Here is a 20882-nt window from a genome sequence, read left to right as displayed (position 1 = left end):
TCTGGTCAGCCTCAGATCTTCACGATGGATCATTCGTTTTGGGCCTAATCTCAGCGCTAGCCGACTAGACACAGAGGAAATCACAGCGGTCTTATCACTTGCTTGAATGATTGGACACGCACACGCCAAAGAGCCAAGGGCCAGGGGTCAGTGTGATTTGAGCGGCTCCTGAGGGCTCTTTCTCTAAAGCTGTGGAAAGAACAGAGTTGGTGCTTCACCTCGAGTTCAATTTTGATAAAGAAAGAAAATCTGTTTTAGTGTAAGACATCAAAGTGTCTAAATTTGGGTCAGGGTTTTCCAGTTCAAAACTGGTCCATTATCCGCAAAGTGTTCATCGAAGAGACCATCCAGTTAGTGTGTTAATTAGAAATAGTTTTCTTGGATAGCGATAACACAAGTTGCATTCGAGGGTTACTTATCTAACTTCATCCCGTTAAGCATTTGGTAGTTCCCTGTTTTAATGAGATGAAAGGAAGCCCTTTAATTAGGTCCTGTGTGTCTGACAAATTGAAGTGCAAGTGAATTGCCCTTATCGGAAAGAGTGGGAGAAGCACTTACCAAGATTCGAGATTGAACAATATTGCCTTAGAATACAGACCTTTTTGTTTCACAAAAATATTCTCTTTATTCAGATTATTATTTTGCTTCGTTGTCCTAGTTCTGCTTTTTAACACAGTAATAATTAACAATGAAAACATGATTTTTGTTTTTTAATAACTTAATTAAATTATATATTGATATATATTGTATTATATTGTATTACATTTTTAATGTATTATTATTATTAATGTGGCTATTTATGAAAAGTTTTTTTGCAATCTATGGATGGTCATAATTGTATTTTCTCAAGTCAATTTTTATTTATAGAGCCTTTTTCACAATACATATTGTTTCAAAGTTCTGATTGATATAACAATCAAATAATTCTATATATTCTTTTTAACGCTTTATATAGCTTCACTTTGTTTGCCGATAGCGCCCGGTACATTTGTAGTACTTGCAAGTTGAAGTTATTAAAGGGCTCATGACATGGATTTTATTATTATTTGAATATGTTCCTTGAGGTTCTCTTATGATGTTAACAACGTTTTCTATTAAAAAAACAAATGTAAATGCAGAAAAAACATTATTTTTAACCCTCATTCTGACCCTCTGTCTGAAATGATCCGTTTCTTAGGAGTGGCTCCTTTAAAGGTACTCTAAGCGATGTCGGGTGACGTCACTTCTTGTTGACGTTTAAAGTATTGTCAAACAAAACGGAGGCTAGCTAGATCCTCCCTCCTCCTCATCCGCGCACTAACCCCCCAAACCTCACCCCCAAACCCTTCTTTTACGGTTATTGGCTGCAACAGTTTGTTATGTTTTGTGGTGCGGGTTAGCCCAGTTTGTTTTTGTTGTTTTTGTGGAGCCTGGGGTGTCTTCAGAGACCGCGTTCTTTTACAGTGTGTTCAGGGGACAGGCAGCTAGCGGATAGTGAGGAGATGTTTGCTGTATGTGACAAAAAAAACTTTGGCCTAAAAAAACGCCTGACATCGCTTAGAGCACCTTTAAGGCTTGTCAGTAAAAGGCCTCTGTTATGATTGGCTAATGTCATTGTTCAGGAAATGGTATCAACGCCCACTCACTATTGCAAGTGTTCTGAAAACATTATCCATATTAAACTGTCATTTACAGACATGGAATCATTTACTTGCATTTTGTGATGCAACTGCTGTCAGATCCAATACTTCTCTGTCATTTAGCTGCAGTTTTTAACAAAAGTTTCTTTGCAAATCTCTATTACAATGTGCCTCGTTTATCAAACAAAATGCTCCGAACAAACATATAATCATCCGACGTGATCCGGGACGCCATTAAAATAAACCATCCACTTGTTTCCGGCACTAGGATCCTTCTGAAGTCTGTACAGAGACGCGAACAAGCTGTTTAAATTGGACACGTCAAAGCAAACATTATTTCACTCTTTCATTTGTCCTGTTGTCGACAGACTCAAGTACGTGAAGTATGTCAGAAACTAAATGGACATCTGTATACTATATCCAGTGTTGACAGTAATTAAAATGGGTTATTTTTGCTTTTGATGCGGCGCTCAAATCCAGTGTAGGCAAATGTCAGCCATTATGCTAATGAATGCCAGTGGGCGGGGCCTATGGTGAGATGATGTATAACTATTGGTTGATGTCTTGCTCTGGAGATAGTCATATTTAAATGTATTTGCCAGTGTGAAATCACAGGTCCCGCAATATCCAAACGAGCCATTTTTGGAGCTTGAATAAATAAATGCTTTGTTTAAAATTAGATAGGCGTTTAAAGCTATGAAACTTGCAGGATGTTTTAATAATACAAAGACCTCTTATGTGACAAAAGGGCAAGGCAAATTTGATTTCTCATGTCATGATCCCTTTATGACCCTTCATGTTTTTAATACATTTTGCAGTGATATGGAAATCTGAAAAGTTTTAATGGTATGAAATCTGTAAGGTTCTATTCAATTTATAACAATTTGGTAAAGTCTAATTATATATATATATATATGGACAGATATATTTATAGTAGTTGCAAAAGTAATCAAAAATCACCATGATGCATGGGTGTTGCTCTGCTGTTTCTAAGGTGTTCTGACTGGGTTTTTAGTGCATTGCCATTGCTATGTGATGGCTAGGGTGTCTATGAAGTCTATGATATTCTGGTTCCTAGGAGTTGTTCAGGTCTAATGAAATTCAACAGCGCTTCTCTCCTCAACAAGCCACACGATTTGAGGTATCATTCATAAAGCATAAATTATGCTTGATGCGTGATGTGTTAAAAACTCTAACCCTTTAAGTAAATGCAATAGTGATGCTTACCTTTAAAGTTTCTTCCATTATATAAGAGATCACTGTAATCACCCTGAATGTTGCGCCTTATTTTTGTTCAGTGTCAGGTGTAACTTCGGCAGTTTAATTTGATCTAACAGCAGTTATGTCGTATAGTTACCGACTCGCAGTAAAAACCTCTAACGCGTTAAAGTATCAATCACCTCCTAAACTGAGTGATACGTGTCAGATCCCCTTTTTAACCTGTCATGCAGCGCTGCAACCTAAAGTCGTCTCACTGCAGGCACAGTGAAGGGTAATAATTGAAATTCCACTGACGTTCAGAGCAGATTTCTGCCGTTGTAATGATTTCAGCTGCCCTGGAGACATCTGGTACCATATATTAACACAAATGAGCAGAAAAACAAAAGAATTGTTTGCACGTGCGCGGGTGTTTGTGAGCGAGAGGCGGTATACAGTGATAACAGCATATTATTGTGCAGATGGTGCTTGTTTTCGGTGTCTCAAAATATATTCATTGTGTGAAAATAATCAATGAATGCCGTAGGACAACAATTCCATCATGATGCCTTTTTGTGAGTTGAGCTCGCTGTGTCTAATTTAGTTTTTCAGGTTGGCCTCTATTACATGCAGTTGGTCAGTCCTCTATTTATTTGTATCATCAGGACTACAAGCAATAGGATTTGATCACCTACGTATATTTTGGGGGCATGAAATTAATTTGACTAATACTGTAATGAAGAAAAAAGCCTTATTAAAAGAAAAAGTTAATGAGAAGAAAACCTTATGAAGTAATAACTTTATACGTTTTTCATTGTTTTCTTAGAAACAAATATTTTGACGAATCTGCTTCTTAATATTTGAAATGTTTTGTTCACCAAACAATTTATTTGACTAATACTGTAATGAAGAAAAAGGCCTCATTAAAAGAAAAAGTTAATGAGAAGAAAACCTTATTAAGTAATAACTTTATACGTTTTTCATTGTTGTTTCTTAGAAAAAAAATATTTTGACGAATCTGCTTATTAATATTTGAAATGTTTTGTTCACCAAAATGAAGGTCAAGTGATGCAATCAACATGCAGAAAAACAGAAGATGATATCATAGTGAGAATCTAAAAATGACTGTGTCAATATCATTACGTCTTTCAAAACATCAATAAAATTGACCTATTATGGCAAGGCAAGATTATTTCAGGCTGTTCAAATGTCTTGTGATTAGTGCTGTGACTGTCAATCGATTAAAATTGTATAACTGTATAATTTCACATTGAAATGTATAAACAGCATAAATATTTGCTTAATGGCATCTCTTTACTAAGTTCTATGAATGATGGCCAGTATCACCGATACCAATACATACACTTTTTCTCATTTTCTGGGGTAATTATAGCCATTTAACAATACAGTATGATTGAGAGCCGTCATTTTTAACCTTTAATAGGCTTTTAAAAAATTACAACTTTTAATTTAAGTGAACTTCACATAAAACTATTATAATAAATTTCACATTTAGCTCTGCCTTAAATATAGCAGGGCTTAACGCTAAGGATTTTTTCTGATTTAGCAGCTTCTGATTTTCTGAGTTCTGATTTTTACCTGCTCTGCCAAAATATATAGATTAATCCTTATTAAAGCTAAAAAAGTTATTCAATCAAGAGCTGTGAGTTATTTTTATCTTAGTCATTTGTTGTTTGATTAACATAAATGACAGACAGCAGCAGGTTTATTAGGCTGCTGTCAATTTAAGTCCTAATTCAAATCTGGTCTCTTTATGGTCACTAAGACATTTTAACTCCTTTAAGACTGTGCTTACGAGGATACTCGCCAATAACGGGTTTTTCGACATACTTTTGTCTCTTTCTGTCCATTCAAGCACGAATTAGAACTCAATTTGCGTCTTATCGCACTTGAATGTTTTAAAAGCACTTGAATGGATGATAGCTTTATCATATAATGTAATGCTAGCCAAAGGACAGCAGGAAGAAATGGATGACGCGTTAATTATGTTCAATATTTTCAATAAAACAATATTTTCACATAAAAAAAAAATTAATCGCAAAATTAACTTTTTACTTAATGGTTACACCACATTTTTTTAGAGTTAATAACTGTAAACATTTTTTGAAAATTGTATATTCAAAAGTATATGAAACCCAAAGAAATAAAAATAGTACATTTATAAAAACATAATTTTTTTTCTTTATCATGAATATTCTTATTTATTATTGTGTATTTGCTTGTCCATTTGCTTGTCCATTATATATCACTTTGTTCCTTTAGCGGCATGACAGTCATCCTGCTGCTTTGAAATGGATGTAAACTTTGTGTCTGCCTCGGGTCTATCTGCTTTTTTGAGCCCTATACAGATATGGTTCCAGACCGAGGTGTGTATATTGGCAAGGAATCTATACTGCAGAATGTATTGTCTGCTAAGGGAGTGTGTTGTCGAAGCCTGTGTGTCAGTGGGTGTATACGTGCGAGTGTGTATGCAGGCAAGCTGATGCACCTCACCCGTGAAAAAAACCTAATGCAGAAAAGTAGATTAGGAGCTCAAAGTGTGAGATTGGCTTGGCTTTATACAAGTAAGTCTCTCCTCGGCGGTCCCAAGGAGGGATTGGCTTTAGCAAAGCTGATGTTGTGTCATTTCCCAGAAAAGCTGCCGCCACCACCTGTGAGTCACCGAGTTGCTGACAAAAGAGTACCGTTGTCCTTGTCGATGAGAGCTGACCTATTTGGTTTACTCATTGCAGGAACTGTGATTATAACCACACTTGCTGGCAACAAATGAATGAAGAAAACTCTAGCCTTTTGTCATTTAGATCATGTGTGTGGGTGTTTCGATGGCGAGAAAGTTCTACTCATTTTACTTATTCACAATGTTGTTTTGATCATAAAGGTTAGGCTATATTTTATTTACTTTATTATTAGTCAACCTAATTTCATTCTGTGTTGCCCACTCCGTTTCATCTACATTTTTCACTTAATGGCATGCAGGTACATTGCATCATTCTTTGGCAAATAAATGTTGATGTTCTATACTATTTCCTCTTCAATGCTGAATTGCATTGAATAGCAGGATCCCTCACACTTCTAATTTTATTATCCTAACTGTTAGCGGTGCACTAATATTAAAAGTCTGGGCCATATCGATAAACTGTTAATTATTTAACTAATAGGCTAAATAACGTTTAAATGGCTTTTAAATATAGGTATCACAGCCTTGTAATATGCAATATTAAAAATGCATGTTTATTTTGAGGTTTGCTAAAGATTACTTTAATATTACTTTGTGAAATTATTAGTGTTTTTAAAGAAACTTTAAGTGAGCGTTAAATGATGGCAAAGGTAATATGAATGTAAAAACAAGTAATAAGCTTGCAGAGTTAAATATCCACTTTTGAATAATTTTATTCAGCAAGGATAAATTATATTGATCAATTTTGACAGTAAAGACTTTTACGTTGTTTCTTGAGAGCTCAGCATATTAGAGTCATTTCTGAAGGATCATGTGAAGCTGAAGACTGCAGTTACAGTTATACCTGATCAAATTTAACATTAAAACAGGAAACAGTTATTTACACTATAAACTGTAATTGTACTAATATTTCCCTATATTGCTGTTTTTTGCAGAATTGTACTCAAATAAATGTAGCCTTAGTGAGCATAAGAGAGACCGCCCAGCCTTGCTATTAACTCAGTAAGAAGATACATGTGTGATTATTGTCAGTGTCAACGTCTCATGGGCCTCAAAATTACTGGTATTGAGTTTTGCTGTGCCATTCCTAACCCTTTTACAAATAGATGCAGTTTCACATTAGTGCTGCTGCTTATGTGTTCAGTTACAATCAATGACTTTTTTTCTGCTTAACACTGTGAAAGGGAAAAGCTTTCCACAAGTCATTAAGAGCTGCAGCTGGTGAGCCGACATCAAAATTCATGGAAAAGCGGGAAATACCCTTCAATCCGGCTCACCTTGACTTGACTTTATTTGGAGGGGTGATGTAATGTGTTGAAAAGAATGTACCATAAAGGCTGACTTCATTCCTGCCTAAAGATGCAGTCAGATGACCTAAATCTGTTACATTAATAATAGTCACTAAACTGAACTAATTTTACTACATGCTTATTTTCCCATTTGCTTAATTATTTGATTCCCACATGCTGTGGCTTTAAAAAAAAAAGCGTATATTGTTGTCGAGTCAAGCCAAGCTGCACAGGCCTCAGCAAGCGGCAGTTTGACAGAACGTCAGACCGATCTCGAGAGTTGGCGTCAAGCGTGTGTGGCATGAATGGCAAGTTGTGCGGTGGGTGCTCGGGTAAGCGGGCCGCTCTCTTGCTGTGTGGAGTGACCGAGCAGATGGGCTGGAGAGCTGGCGGTTGGTGCCAGACGCAGTGAGGGCAGAGGGGTTTAGCGAGATGCTCGCCGCCATGTTGGAGGGCCACCTGCTTTTTGGCAGCACGTCAGTCCCTTGGTGCTTAAATGGGTTTATAGCAGCCGCAAGGTCAATGTGTATGTGCACGTTCCTTTTAAAATAGATTTTGAGGTGCCAAGTTGGAGATGTGACCGTACATATCCCTCAAATATAAAGAGCTGCCCTCAAAATGCAATGATCTTACATTGAAAAGAAGCACTAGTTCTTATAATCAATTTTGTTGTGAGGTCAATTAGATATATTAGATAAATGTGATTATGTATTATAAAGTAAGTCGAACATGAAAAGTACCTAGTTTTAAAAACATCAAAAAGTCTGTATCCTGTATTTAATGGGAATTTTGGCCTGTCCCAATTTAGAGGTCAGTATCCCAATTTATACTGACAAAATCAGTATATGCTGAGTTTTGGTTCATTTTAGTGACACACTCCACAAACTGGTTCACGGAAAGGAAACCGAGGTGGCAGAAGCGGGATTCTGTTTGTTTTCTTTGTTACGAAAGCCTAATGTTTTGTTTTTATTGCGAGTGTATAAAAGTAAACCCTTTACAGTTTTGAATGATATCTTACTCTTATGTAAATGACCGCTGTTATAAGGAAACACTTCAACATTTCAGTATCAGTTCTAGCATTGCTAAATTGATACCACATTCTGTTCATTATCAAAATAAAATACAGTCAACCAAACTTATAAAGTTACACTGCTCAATTTAAATAGTCTGTAGTAAAATCTGTGCCGTTCAGCGTGAGCACCCCCTCACTGGTATTATGCCAAGGACATTTCTGTGCACGTGAAGGAAGATGTTTTACGTGGATATTGGAACGCGAGTGAAGTACAAAGCTTTACATAATAATAAAAGTTTAGCATCCGAATACATTCTTGAACCGAATGATAGAGGTATGTGAGCCCAACACTGGTTTCTGTTTCAGTCTCTCTTTAAATTATTTTGTTTTGGCTTAACGCTTATCTGCTTGTATTTTTCATTCTTGTTCTATTCTGAATACCGTTAAATACAAAGGATTTGTTGTGGAGTGAGGGGAACTAAAATAGCATCTATTTACAGGTATTTTACATAATTTTTTTAATGTAATAATAAAATGCAACTTATATGCAAGTTATTAGTTTTTTCCACTAAAAAAACGCAATTTTATATGTGTAGTATATTTTTAACCATGCATCAAATGTTTCAAAATATCTTTCAAAATTCTTTCAAAATTACTTAAATTCCTGTTTAACTGATATGAATTGGTCAAAATTCGGACTGTCGGTCTACGGTTAACCAGTTAATTATGAGAATCCGTAGTTTGTTTATATATTTATTTTTATATTTGATTGAAATGTAATTATTTTTTACTTATTTTAGGAATATCAGCCCATATTCGATTTTTTTTATTCTGTATCATATTGGATATTTAATTGTTCATGCTCATTTTCCAATTTTTACCTTTGGATTCCCTTTGACATTTAACGCTCATTTAAAGTTCATATTTTAAAACACTAATACACTAATAACAATGTTGAATGTAACCTTTAGCAAATCTCAAAATAAATATCTATTTTTTATACTGTACATTATACCGTAGTGATGCCTAATTTCACTTTTTATTTCGCATTTAAAACAATTGATCCTTTTTTAGAAAAACAACTTATTTCTTTTGTCCTCTGTTAAAAAAGTAAAATTTAGTATGTTTTTTTTTTATACAGGATCATGAAGTGCAAAACCAACAGTTTGTAACCATTTCATTGATTTTTTTCAACAACTTTTTTCAATTGGTGTTGTTTTTTTGAGTTCTTCCACCAAAAAATCCTTTCTCAAATGTGCTCTGAGATCTTTGGTATCTTGTGACTTGTTTGTGTTGTGTGCTCTGCCCTGCCAGTGTGCACTGAGCATACGCCTTGGCTTGAGCTCTGGAAACTTTTGTGTTTCTGTCAGGAGCCCAGACATTTTTCTGTGCTGACTGTTTCTTCAGAAACTCGGGGACCGTGCAAGCCTTAGAAAACAAAGAGGGAAAAATAAAGAGCACTGAATGAGGCTTAGAGACAGAAAAGTACGCTTTAAGATATGCCAGGGTATATGCCAGTCGTAACTGGTAACTGTTCATTGTAAAGGAAAGTCTGTGAAGAGACTCTACTTTTTTTCAGTTTTGCACTATTAAAAGAGTCTTTTATCAGATACTTTTTTGTAATTAAACATAGTGCGCAAAGTTCACCCTAGATTCGCTGCTATTTAGTGTTTTGCAACTAATGCCATTTGCTGTTTTTTTTGTTGTTGCTGTTTTTGGATACAAGACAGCATCTTCAGTCTCAGTTTTCCATTATTGAAAAGCATATGTGACAGTCAGATGAATTTAAGAAACAATCTTAGAAAACAAACTATATTTTATAGAATGACAGCTGAAGTAAATGTGAGAGGTGCTGCTATCTGTCCTTAGCCAGACGAAAAAAGTCAGTTTACTTAGAAAAGTAGTAACGTCTCTGCAACAAGTGACATGTTTTTCTCACATTTTTGTGAATGAACACAATGCAGAATGATATTTATTTATTGTCTTTATATGCACCATTATAAAAATACATTGTAATAAGTAAGGGTGTCACGATTTTGATTTTAAATCGAAATCGATCGAAATTAATTCACAAACTCAAAAATCGAAATAAAAAATGGAATCGTCGATACTGCCACGCCCCCATGTCGCGCCTGTGATGGAAAGTTCAGATCCTTTTACTGACTCTATTGTTCAATCTCGTTCATCAAAATTAACTAATCTTTTTTCTAGTCATTTCAGGGGCTTTAAATGTTATACTTTTAACAGGCAAATTCCCCCGAACACATCCACCAACGCAATCTTGATCATATTCTGAATTAAGAAATCATTATAATGCAGTCAAAAGTAATTTACAGGGAACATTAATACTTGACCTTCCAAGGCTTTTGTTCATTTGTCACGTGACAGAGGCAATGAACGGATCGTTCATGAACGACTCATCACGGCGCGGGAAAAAAACACACGTGTTGAAAGGCTGTGAGTCCTCTAACTTGGATTCTATGCCCGAGCCCGAACTTGGCCGATATTTCCCGTCACAATCCTCGGGCCGGGCTCTTGATCTATAGACGTGCACTCCCAACGCAATAGAGTGCGGCGCGGGACTAGATTTGATGGCCGAGTGCGAGCGCGGGTGGTAATGCACTCACTCTGTGTGTGCGGGAGGATAAAAAAGATTCGCGGGACTCCCGCAAACTAGAAATATCTATGAATAAAACATATAAAAACTAATACATTTTTTTCATCTATTGCAAAAAAGCAACAAGAACAACTAAAACAAAATAGAAACGATTTACAGGCCAGAGTTTCTATTTATAACATGTTTGCTGCGTTGAGCGATTTAGCCAATCACAGACATATGTGTTGATTTCTTGAACGCAATGACCAATCAGAAGCATTTAAGATAGACTCTCCTCACCGCTCAAAACTTTTTTTCAGTGCTGAATTCTGTACGCTGGCGAATCCTCTAATTATAACAAACAAAGTGTAGGCTATATATTATGAAAGATTCATTGTGCAGTCAGCTTCATTGATAATAACAGAGATGTGTGAGATTGCGATGAACTGATGTCAGCTTTTTAGGAGCAACAGCAACCTGTGCTTAAAAAAAAAATCGAGAATCGAATCTAACCGTGACCTTCGAAAATGTAATCGAATCGAGGATTTGGAGAATCGTGACACCCCTAGTAATAAGTAAGGGGCAAAGACCTGCCCGACACGGAGTGCATTCCAATCATTTAATGCACAGCTAGCCGTGGATTGACAACTTAAAGCTGATTATTGCAGCGCAATATATTTGACCGGAAGGGTAAAAATAATGGTTAAAAATAATTACATTTGTTTCAATTAATAAATTATAGCATTTACAGGGCTCTCAAGTGTCACGCATTTAGCGTGACAGTCATTCATTTCGGTCTTTTGTCACGCTCTCCCGCCACACATTGTATTTCTCACGCGGAAATAATAACATTTCTCTGGCCGTGCCGCTCTCACTATGGAACCGACAGGAATCAAGTGTGTCTCACATGGAGTTCTTAGCTGAGCCTGGCATTTATCAGCCAATCAAAAAAAAGAAAGGGGCTACACAATAGCCAATCAGAAAATAGCACTATTGTATCTGGGTAAGATTTAAAGCAACAACCAATGAAAAAAAAAAAGCACATCCTGGAATTGTTCACGTGATTATGTTACAACATCTTCCGAAAGTTTTGTTCAAACCACTGGAGCTCCGAGCATCACTTTGAGCACAGAGTAACTCATGATCTCCTGTTTTAATGTTACAACAAATTCACAACTTGTTTGACACAAACAATGACAACTTGACTGCCGTTAGTGAATGTTTCCCAGATAATTAGCATCCGTTTTTCATGAGTGTAACTTAGCCAATAGTTTTACAGCCTGTTCATTGACAACACCTGCTCAGAACAAGTAGTCGAGGCCTAGTCATATTTTCGTTACCACACGGGAACTGACATATTGTCTTGAAACAGCCCGATTCCCGCGACCCGTCCAATGAGTTTTAAAACCATAGCAATAAGACACCATAGACAAAACAATAACAATAGACAAAACATTAACAATACGACACCATAGACAAAAGCTTGTCATGTCAAACACTTTTAACTTCAGCTGCTTTTGAAATCCCATCCCATCAGCAGCAGAAAGTGCTGTACTCAAGACTCATCGTTTCCAGCCAAGTCATTTGGCATAATACCTACAAGAGCCATGAAGAGAGAATCAGCCTCTCCGCAGCACCGCCGCTATATTTGGCTCATTTTTTATTTTACAGGCAGACAAAGATTGCTCCAATTTGTATAGCTATTTCCTAGCAAATGTTGGTAACCTTTTCCCTGGCACTCTTGTACTTTGAGCCTGAGTTTAGGGCTCTTTCGCGCTTTGCTGATGACTGTAACTGCTCTTCTTTCTGCAGCATCTCCAGGCGACTCGTCGATATTGTTGCGTGAAGCTGACAATTATAAATGAAGAAAAAAATAGATCTCATTGTCTTGCCTTTCATGTGTCAGAATATGAAAAACTGCTCTCAGATCAGCCTGTGGCTGCTGGTGACAGATTCTCAAACGCATTGAAAGCGCTGCGACTCGTCTTTGAAGAGCACTGTGGTCGCTACCTTTAGCGCGCCCTCCACTTTTATCCCGCTCGATGTGGCTTAACAATGTCTCAAGGGCAACAGGGCACTTTCTGTCTTCAAAGACAAGTGTCTCTCTCATCTGAAGAATTACATAAAATGATAGCGACTGGGAGAGGATGGCTGTATTTGCTGTTGGCAGTCAGACACACTGTTTATGGACAGTTATGATTTACTTACAGTTGGCTGTTATTAAGAGAATTTTTGACATAATGTGATAAATTAGTTATTTAAAGGGGTCATATAAAATTTTCTTTGTTTTCTATAAAAGTTCACTGTGCTACGAATTCAGCTGATTTAAAAAAAAATTAAGACGGATGAATAATAGTACAGATATATTTGATTCACGGACTTTACCATCAAAAATGTTGTTTATTACCACAAAACTAGTACATATGAGTGTACACATCTTAATCATTGGTTTCAAAAATGAATAACTTTTAATAAATAATAAATACTTTTAAAATATATTTTTTTCCTTTGTAAATGTAGAATTCGTTATATTTGTAGAGATACTCTCTTTGACTCTTTTTGATGACTCTCTATACTCATGTATATTTTGGAAAATATATTTTAATAAACAATAGAGATTGATTACACTAAAAATAAAAAAATAATTACACTAAACTATATTTTCTTTTTTTTAAATCTTTTTTCATTATAATATCAGGACAGGACCAGTGTTGTATCAGCCTGACATTTTGACTTGCCTCCCAAAACTATCCAAATGAATTTTAATACAGAGATAAAAATAGAAGAGGTTATTTAAGAATACAATTCATATACACTGACTTGATGTATTTTTCATTTAATGTTTAGCACAGAAACACAAGAATCATACTGTCATTTTCTGTAAATTTTGCAATTGGGTGGAGACACAAAAACAAGAATGTTACGTAAATCCTTTGTGATGTTTAAGCGTTGGCACATGTGTAAGGGTTTTTTGGCTCTCTTTAATATTTTTGTCTGTTTGTTGTTATCTCAAGTTAATTATGTCTCTAATTCACTCTGTTTATGTTGTGTTTGCAGAGTGAAGATTTTCCCTGATGAAAGGAGTCGAGCGTTCAGCTCGAGTTCACTAGGGTCACTTCCTGATGATGACAGTAAACATGGGTAAGCTGTCCTCTCTCTCTCTCTCTCTCTCTCTCTCTCTCTCTCTCTCTCTCTCTCCTGGTCTTCTTCCCCTTCATAGCTTACACACTTCCTGTAAACAGTTCCTCTGAGTATAGCAAAAAAAAGAAAGATGCAGCAACAGAAACATGTTTAAACCTATTCGAAACTTGGTCCGTCTTGGGATCATTTGTTTCTAAAGCTCTGTTTTGTTAAAACGCCTCAGCAGTTCTCACAGGCATTAAACATCAATATATAAACATCAAAAGAATATTTCTACATAAATTGCCTGTTTTTGTTTTTAAAAGCCAGTGCATTGCTCCAAAAAAAGGTAAAAATGGCAACATCTGCTCTAACCATCGTATTGAAATTATTGCAGATTCAAAGGAAGCTAAGTAACATGATTTACACCTTTTAAAATTTGTGCTTTTAATATTTTGTCTGAAATATTAATAAATACATTCAACTGCACTGCATAGTCAAAGCCATGCTAGAAATTGAAAGGTTCATACTGACCTGAAAAGGACATTATCATAGGTCATTATGACACTTAGTTCCGCATAATTGACTCTGCAACATGCCAGATCACTTTTAATACATGCCGCATTATGAGAACAAAGAGAAGGAACAAATAAATCCTGAGGAAATGTTGCATTGTTGTTGTTGTTGTTGACTGTGGTGTCATTTAATCTTGAGGATTACATTCAGACATTAAGTTTATCAGTAAGTGTGGGTTTGTTGCAGGGGCGGAGTGGGACCAAAAAATCTACCGGGAAATTTTGTAGACCACCGGCCTAGGGGGGTATATTTTGGAAAAAAAAATTTTTTTTTGCAAGAACCCTTGTAAAATTATTTTAAATAGATTAAGAAAGCCACCACTACTGGTCACATCTATAGTTAGATTGATTTGTTTAGATCCAGTGAATTGTGTCCCACCACATTTTCTCAGGATCGATATTGTCCCCCACCACTTTTTGAAACATTGAGGCACATACAAATAAATAAAACATCTCCGGTTAACTATCAGAGCATTAATTTAGTTCGCTATTAAATAAGAGATCTAGCTAAAATGTGTTTTTTTTTCCAATCAAGCTGAGCGCTCGTTGCCGCGGCGATCGGTTGTCATGGATACAGTGTTCTCTTGTGGCGCGCGGTGCACGCAGTCTTCACTCGGACGCGCGCTTCAATCTATCGCTGTTGCGAAGACTCTCTATTCATTCAGGTGAAATCACAAAAATAAAATCCAGTTAATGCACACAAACGTGTCCCTGCTTGATATAGACTGTAACCACTGATGAACATATTCATTTTTGATGAGAAAAAAAAAATAACTGTACAGGTGCGGATTAGAACCCGTAGCCTCTGACACGCTTGGCAAAGGATCTACCACTAGACCATTTAAAAAATGAAACTTAATTTGCGGATCGATGCATTTATTTACGGGTTAAGCAGAGAGGCTATATAGTTTGACCCGCGGGCAGCGGCTGCACATCAGGCCGCCGGATGGTGTTGCTAAGAAGAACTTGTAATGTATTATCAGACCGGGCCTCGAAACACTACCGGCCCACCGGGAAAAATCCCGACTCTCCTGATTGCCACTCCGCCACTGGTTTGTTGAATAATACAGTTCAAGACAACTGATTACACGCTTGTCATTGAAAATCACATTTGATAACAATTTGAACAACCTATAAACCAAAGGTCGACCGATTTTCGGCCTGGGCGATATTGAGCATTTTTATGGTTATCGGTATCGGCCATTTTCAAAACCGATTTGCCGATAAAATAATTTAATTTTGAAATGCGCTATATTTGGCTCTGATGTCAGAACTTACCACTCTGTAGACTAGACCAATGCAATGTCCCGCACATCTGATTTGTTGGGAGTCACGAGTCCGGCCAATCAATGCTGAAAGCTGAAGGCACTGAAAGTTTAGCACTCACACCGACATCACTCGCTGACTGGAACTGCTGCACTGATCACGCATCAGTTGTCTTGTCTCTCAAAGTTAAGGCAGCAGCAGACTTTGCTGAACTAGCAATAAATTACTACACTGAAGTTGCAAAACACCTCAATATAATAGGGTCCTGTGATGTCCGCGATGCAGAAAACACGGGCCGAATCGCGGAATTTAGTCATAAAAACGGAATTTACTGTATAAAGCGGAATGTCACGGAATTTGTCAACTTCTTGATGAATTATTAAAAGCAGGTCAGTACAAATCAAATCGAAATTTCAAACCGCAAAAAGACTATTTAAATATGAATCCTCCGTGTCTCTAAATGAATGGTGCAGAGGCGTGATTTCATTTACCACACACACACGCGTGACGCTTGCGCTGTTTTCAGCCTCAGCCGCATCATTATATGAGGACATGATTGCATAAACATCATCTCCAGAGCCGCTTAGTTTAGCTTTTTAAAGCTTCAACTGAGAAAAGTTATCGTCATATCATAAACACACAGAAACTCAAAGATCTCCACGGCAACCCGTCAAAATAAAGTTCGTTTTTTCATAGGGCCCTAAACATGTAATTTTTGTTAAACTGTAAATAAATTGAATAAGTTTGATGATTTAAATTAATCAAAAATGCTTTATGATTACTAAAATTTAATTTAACCATTAAAATAGAGTCTTTAAGCTTTACAGAATGCTGCTGGGTGCTCCCTGCACATTTTTTTTAGTTATCATTATTAATAATAATAATAATAATAATGTTATTATTAACAATTCTCAGATTTTAAGATATGTTTAAAATAATTTAAAGAAAGTATTTGTCAAAACTCTTTGTTATTCTTAATTTTGACATTAACTTACATTTTTACACCAGACATAGGCTATATATCGGTTTTAAAATATCGGTTATCGGTCTACTTGATCTGTAATAATCGGTATCGGCATCGGCCCTGAAAATCACATATCGGTCGACCCCTAAACACATCTTTGTGATTTATAAATGTAATACAAACTGTTCGATTTTCACTGTGCAACTCTTTTGTGCCTGTTTTGACAGATGGCGGTCTCCAAAATGGACCTGGACAGCACAGGAACTCACAAGGTTTGTCTTTTTTTTTTAAGGCTCATTTTAGATTCACTAATATATACTACTGAAATCTGAGACTTCCAATCAGGCGTCAGTGCGAAGTGTGCAGTGTTTTTGTTACTAATGCCACAATAATGAGATGGTACAGTAAGCAGAGGAAAAAGCAAACACGGACAAACCTCTGAAACTGTTACATCTGTTACACCATTATTCTCTCGTTGAACATTAACGCTTCAGAAGGGCACTGTGGTACGAGGTGAGCCGTACTAGATCACATATTACTTCAAAATGAAAAGTGAAAAATTTAGAAATTATATTTGCACAAAGAAAATAAAGCCTGTTTTTAGGACGTTTTGCATTGTACATGTCACCCTTAATGATAATCTCATTATCAGTGCCATAATTCAGAAAAATAATTATATATTATTTATATTGTAAAGTATTTAAATATAAATGTTGTTATGCTGTATTTTAATATATATATATATATATGAATATTAAGATAAAAATAAAAATATTGTGTTCTTTTTATTGTAATTTTATTACAGTAATAAGAATCATAATTGAGAATAATGAGAATTACAGACAAACATAAAAGTAAAACATCTTGACATATTATGGTGAATGTTATGAAAATAATATCACAATAAAAGACAAATGACCCTAAAAATGTAAGTTTCATTTTCTTTATACAAATAATAATTAATTTTTTCTTCCCTGTGTATTTTGGGGCGAAATATGACCTAATATGTTCTTCACCAACTTCTGAGTTTGGTGAGATTGAGGACCGACTGTTGCTCTAATCTTGCTGAACGCTTTAGTGGTGACGTGTTTTGTAGCAGTGGGGAAATCCCCTCTATGTCTTCATTTATTTAAACTCTGATCACATCAGTGTCTTCTTCCAGCTCGTTCTGCCAGCAACACATCAGTACAAATACACAATCACACAACAGCCCTAAGAAAAACCTTTTGATTCACCATTTCAAATACAGATTAAATTACATTACATTAAAGCCTGTTAGTATTAATAAAAACAAATGATTGTGAGTTAAGATGAAGTTTATATTTACTGTTGGACGTGTAATGCTTCATGTTTCTGTTAATTGGAAGTTTCGGTAGAGAGACATTGAAGTGGGAGGATGAGGTATGTAAATGGCTGGTTTTAGCATTTGTGGTTTTTGTCTACCAAATATGTGTGTACATAAGTGTTTGTGGCAGGGTGGCTTTGGATTAAATTTACACTTCTGTGGTTATTGTTGTATTAAATGCTGTACGTTTGGATAGATGCGGTTTTCTCTCACAGCTGGCCTTGTATCTCTTTTCTCTGCCTACTTCAAAACTTTTTGCGTTTGCGTCACTTTTGCTTCCTTTATCTTCTTGACATGATCATCTGTCTTCATGTCAAGTGAAATGCTCTTAGAGGATGGTAATGGAAACATTGTCATTCAACCATTCGCAAGGAATTCCACCAGACTGCCATAGTTTTATCAGAGTAAATCATCTTATCTTCACATCAGTACGAGGTGATAGAGGGGCGGTGAGCCTCTTACAATAGCATCATTTCCATTGTAGCTTCGCTTTACGATGTGTACGGATGTTCTAAAAGCTCAAACAAGCAGCAAAGTTTTTGTGCTTCTGTTATACTCAAGTCAATTAGATTCTATTCAGTCTAGTAAAGATTTTGTTCAATTCATTTAGCCTACATTGTATTCACTTACATTCTATTCCAAACTATTTGATTACACAAGATTCTGTTCAGTTTAGAAAAGATTATGTTTGATTCAATTACATTCTAGTCAATTACATTCTTTTGAAGATAATACTATTTAATATTCTATTCAGTTTAGTAAAGATTCGGTTCAATTCATTTATATTCTATTTAGGACAATTCAATCCGATTCAATTCAGTTTAGTAAAGATTCTGTTCTATTCAAGTAGTTTCTGTTCTGTTTTTATATGCAGTTTAACCCCTTAAACCTGAAGTGTACCACCGGTTTACCTCCCACACACACACACAAAAAAATCATAATCAAATCACTAAGTAACCATTGAATGGAATAAAACAAAATGGGTATCATTTAAAGGGTAGAAACTCAGCTTTTAATGCAACCATTTTGATCAACACCTCAAACTGATCATGCTTGCGGCAGTTTGAGGTGTTCTGCATTCTTGTTATATTTGTTATATTTAATTAAGAAATAAAATACTAGCTCAGTTATTAATAGACCATAACATAACCTGTGTTCATGCTTTATATTTTGAATGACTTGTCTTGCATCATACTCTAAACTTTCTTTCGTACAACCACAGGTGTGGTTGAGCAAAGGCAGAGATACTAGCTTACCACTCTTCCGTGTACTGAATGAAGTGAGCATGTTGTTGTGTAATACACAGCTCTGGGTTTGACATTTATGCATGACTTGGTGTTTCTAACCTGAGTGTGAAATGCATGGCAGATATTGACTGAAGCCACTGCTCTGCGGGCAGAAAGTCATAACTAACGGGTCAGTAGAGCTGCAATAGAGGCTCTTGAGGGTACAGTAAATTGTGAGATCATTTCAAGAATGAATTATGCCTCCTGAATGTGCCGGTTTTTGGCACACATTAGCCGATTTTCCCAACATTGGGCCGAACGGTTCTAAGAACAGTAAGGAACGGTTCCAGTTGTATTTCCACCTGAGCCTGGTTCTGCACGGCACGGTTACAACCCGTTCTTTGCCTGGAACTTTGGCCCGGAAGCTAAAGTAACGTCGCAACTCAGGATTGATCACTTGCCTGTTGCCTGGCGACCACTTTTTCTGTAGCTGGCTAACAAATTAATAATAAAATTAAAAGGAATATCTGATCATCCTCCATATAACGTTCACAATTTACATCTCATATTGTTTGAAATCTCTTGCGTTTTATAAGACAAAAATGTGTATTACATTCCGGAGGGCTCTGTTATCAAGCCCACGGTACAAAATGCAACCATATCTGTGCGGCACGGAATGGAAAATTAAGCAAAAACAATGGTTTGGGAAAAGTGATTTATGCCTGTGTAATTTTAGGAATTTTACAAATGTAAAGGAAAAATGCAACTGTAATACAATGTTTTTTTGCATTTATATTGCATCTATATTCAATGTATATCTTCACTTCTACATTCATTTATATTTGTATTTACATTTGTATTTGAGTGTTCATATTGTTTTAATAGCCTTCAGTCATTGGTCAGGATGTAGAATACAGTTTTTTAACTTTCAAATTAAAATTTTGCTATTTGTCTAAATAATTACATATTTAATAAACAATACAATTTTGGTCATTTGCAGCCCTAATTTAATTAAAATATGGTGCAGCACTGTTTAAGTGTATTACGCACCTGTTTAAACCGGATTGTGGGTGTTTGGTGGATAAGATGTTGTTTTGCACTGAAATATTGCATGCAAAAGTGGCACAAGCGTTTAGTGAATTCCCGCTCAGTGTTTTAAGATCAATAGCTTCTGAAAAAGGTATTTTTCTAAGGTTGTTTTGCAGAAGATGAAGCACTACAGTATGGCAAATCTGACTATATTAAAAGAGAAATGAGGTCAGATGGAGAAAGAAAGTGTGTGTGTGTGTTGTGAACCCTTTGCGAACCCTGTCTAATGGTGGATGCCACTGTGGAAGAACAGCTGCGGAGTGAGACTTACGCTGAATTACGTCAGAATCAAAGATCACCCCAGACTCCATCTGCCTCAGCAGTGTCGCCACTGTCTCGCCCAGCCCTCCACTGCCCCACAATGCCCTTCTGCATCCCCTGGGATGCAATAAAACCCCTTCAAATACACCACTGCCGTTTGCTGCACATGACCCAGCCTTCTGGGTTCAGCACCAGCCCGTATTAATGTTATTAGCTTGTTTAATGGAAGAGTTTGGCCAGAAATATAAATCACCATATAATTGCAGAATAAAATATATTACAGAATGTTTAGAGTTCTGTTCTTCAGTAAAAATACATTTCTCCAATATTACAAAAAAGAACCTTTAAAGTATCACAGAAGTGGTCCAAACTTGTGTTTTTTATTATGTCTGTTTCTCACTCAATTATCATATTAGTTCTGGACTAGAGCGCACCAGTCATATGGACTACTTTTATGATATTTCTGAAGTGCTTTAAGTCGTTTTTACAGCTTGATGTCCCAATTATCAAAAGCAGCCTGGACATTCTGCAAAATATCTTCTTTGATCTTCATTTTTTGTATAAACGAAAGATTTAAAGTTGACATGAAATAAATACAAACTCTATCACTATCAGACAAAATGGG

The 20882-nt window shown here is 36.1% G+C and overlaps 1 protein-coding gene across 1 annotated transcript in view; it reads left to right on the top strand.

Annotated features, from left to right (window-relative positions):
• The window catches only part of map3k22 (mitogen-activated protein kinase kinase kinase 22), a 71376-nt gene that overhangs the window by 2479 nt on the left and 48015 nt on the right, over window positions 1-20882 (top strand). Inside the window, exons 2-3 of the mRNA XM_077244603.1 lie at window positions 13469-13552; window positions 16564-16608. Coding sequence (XP_077100718.1) covers window positions 13534-13552; window positions 16564-16608 — 64 coding nt within the window. The 5' untranslated portion in view covers window positions 13469-13533. The remainder of the gene's footprint in view (window positions 1-13468; window positions 13553-16563; window positions 16609-20882) is intronic.

The sequence above is a fragment of the Siphateles boraxobius genome, unplaced genomic scaffold, assembly GCF_051911475.1.
Source record: "Siphateles boraxobius isolate OS27281-9 unplaced genomic scaffold, OSU_SipBor_1 26, whole genome shotgun sequence".
NCBI lineage: Eukaryota > Metazoa > Chordata > Actinopteri > Cypriniformes > Leuciscidae > Siphateles > Siphateles boraxobius.
This window is presented reverse-complemented; position numbering and strand designations above follow the sequence as displayed.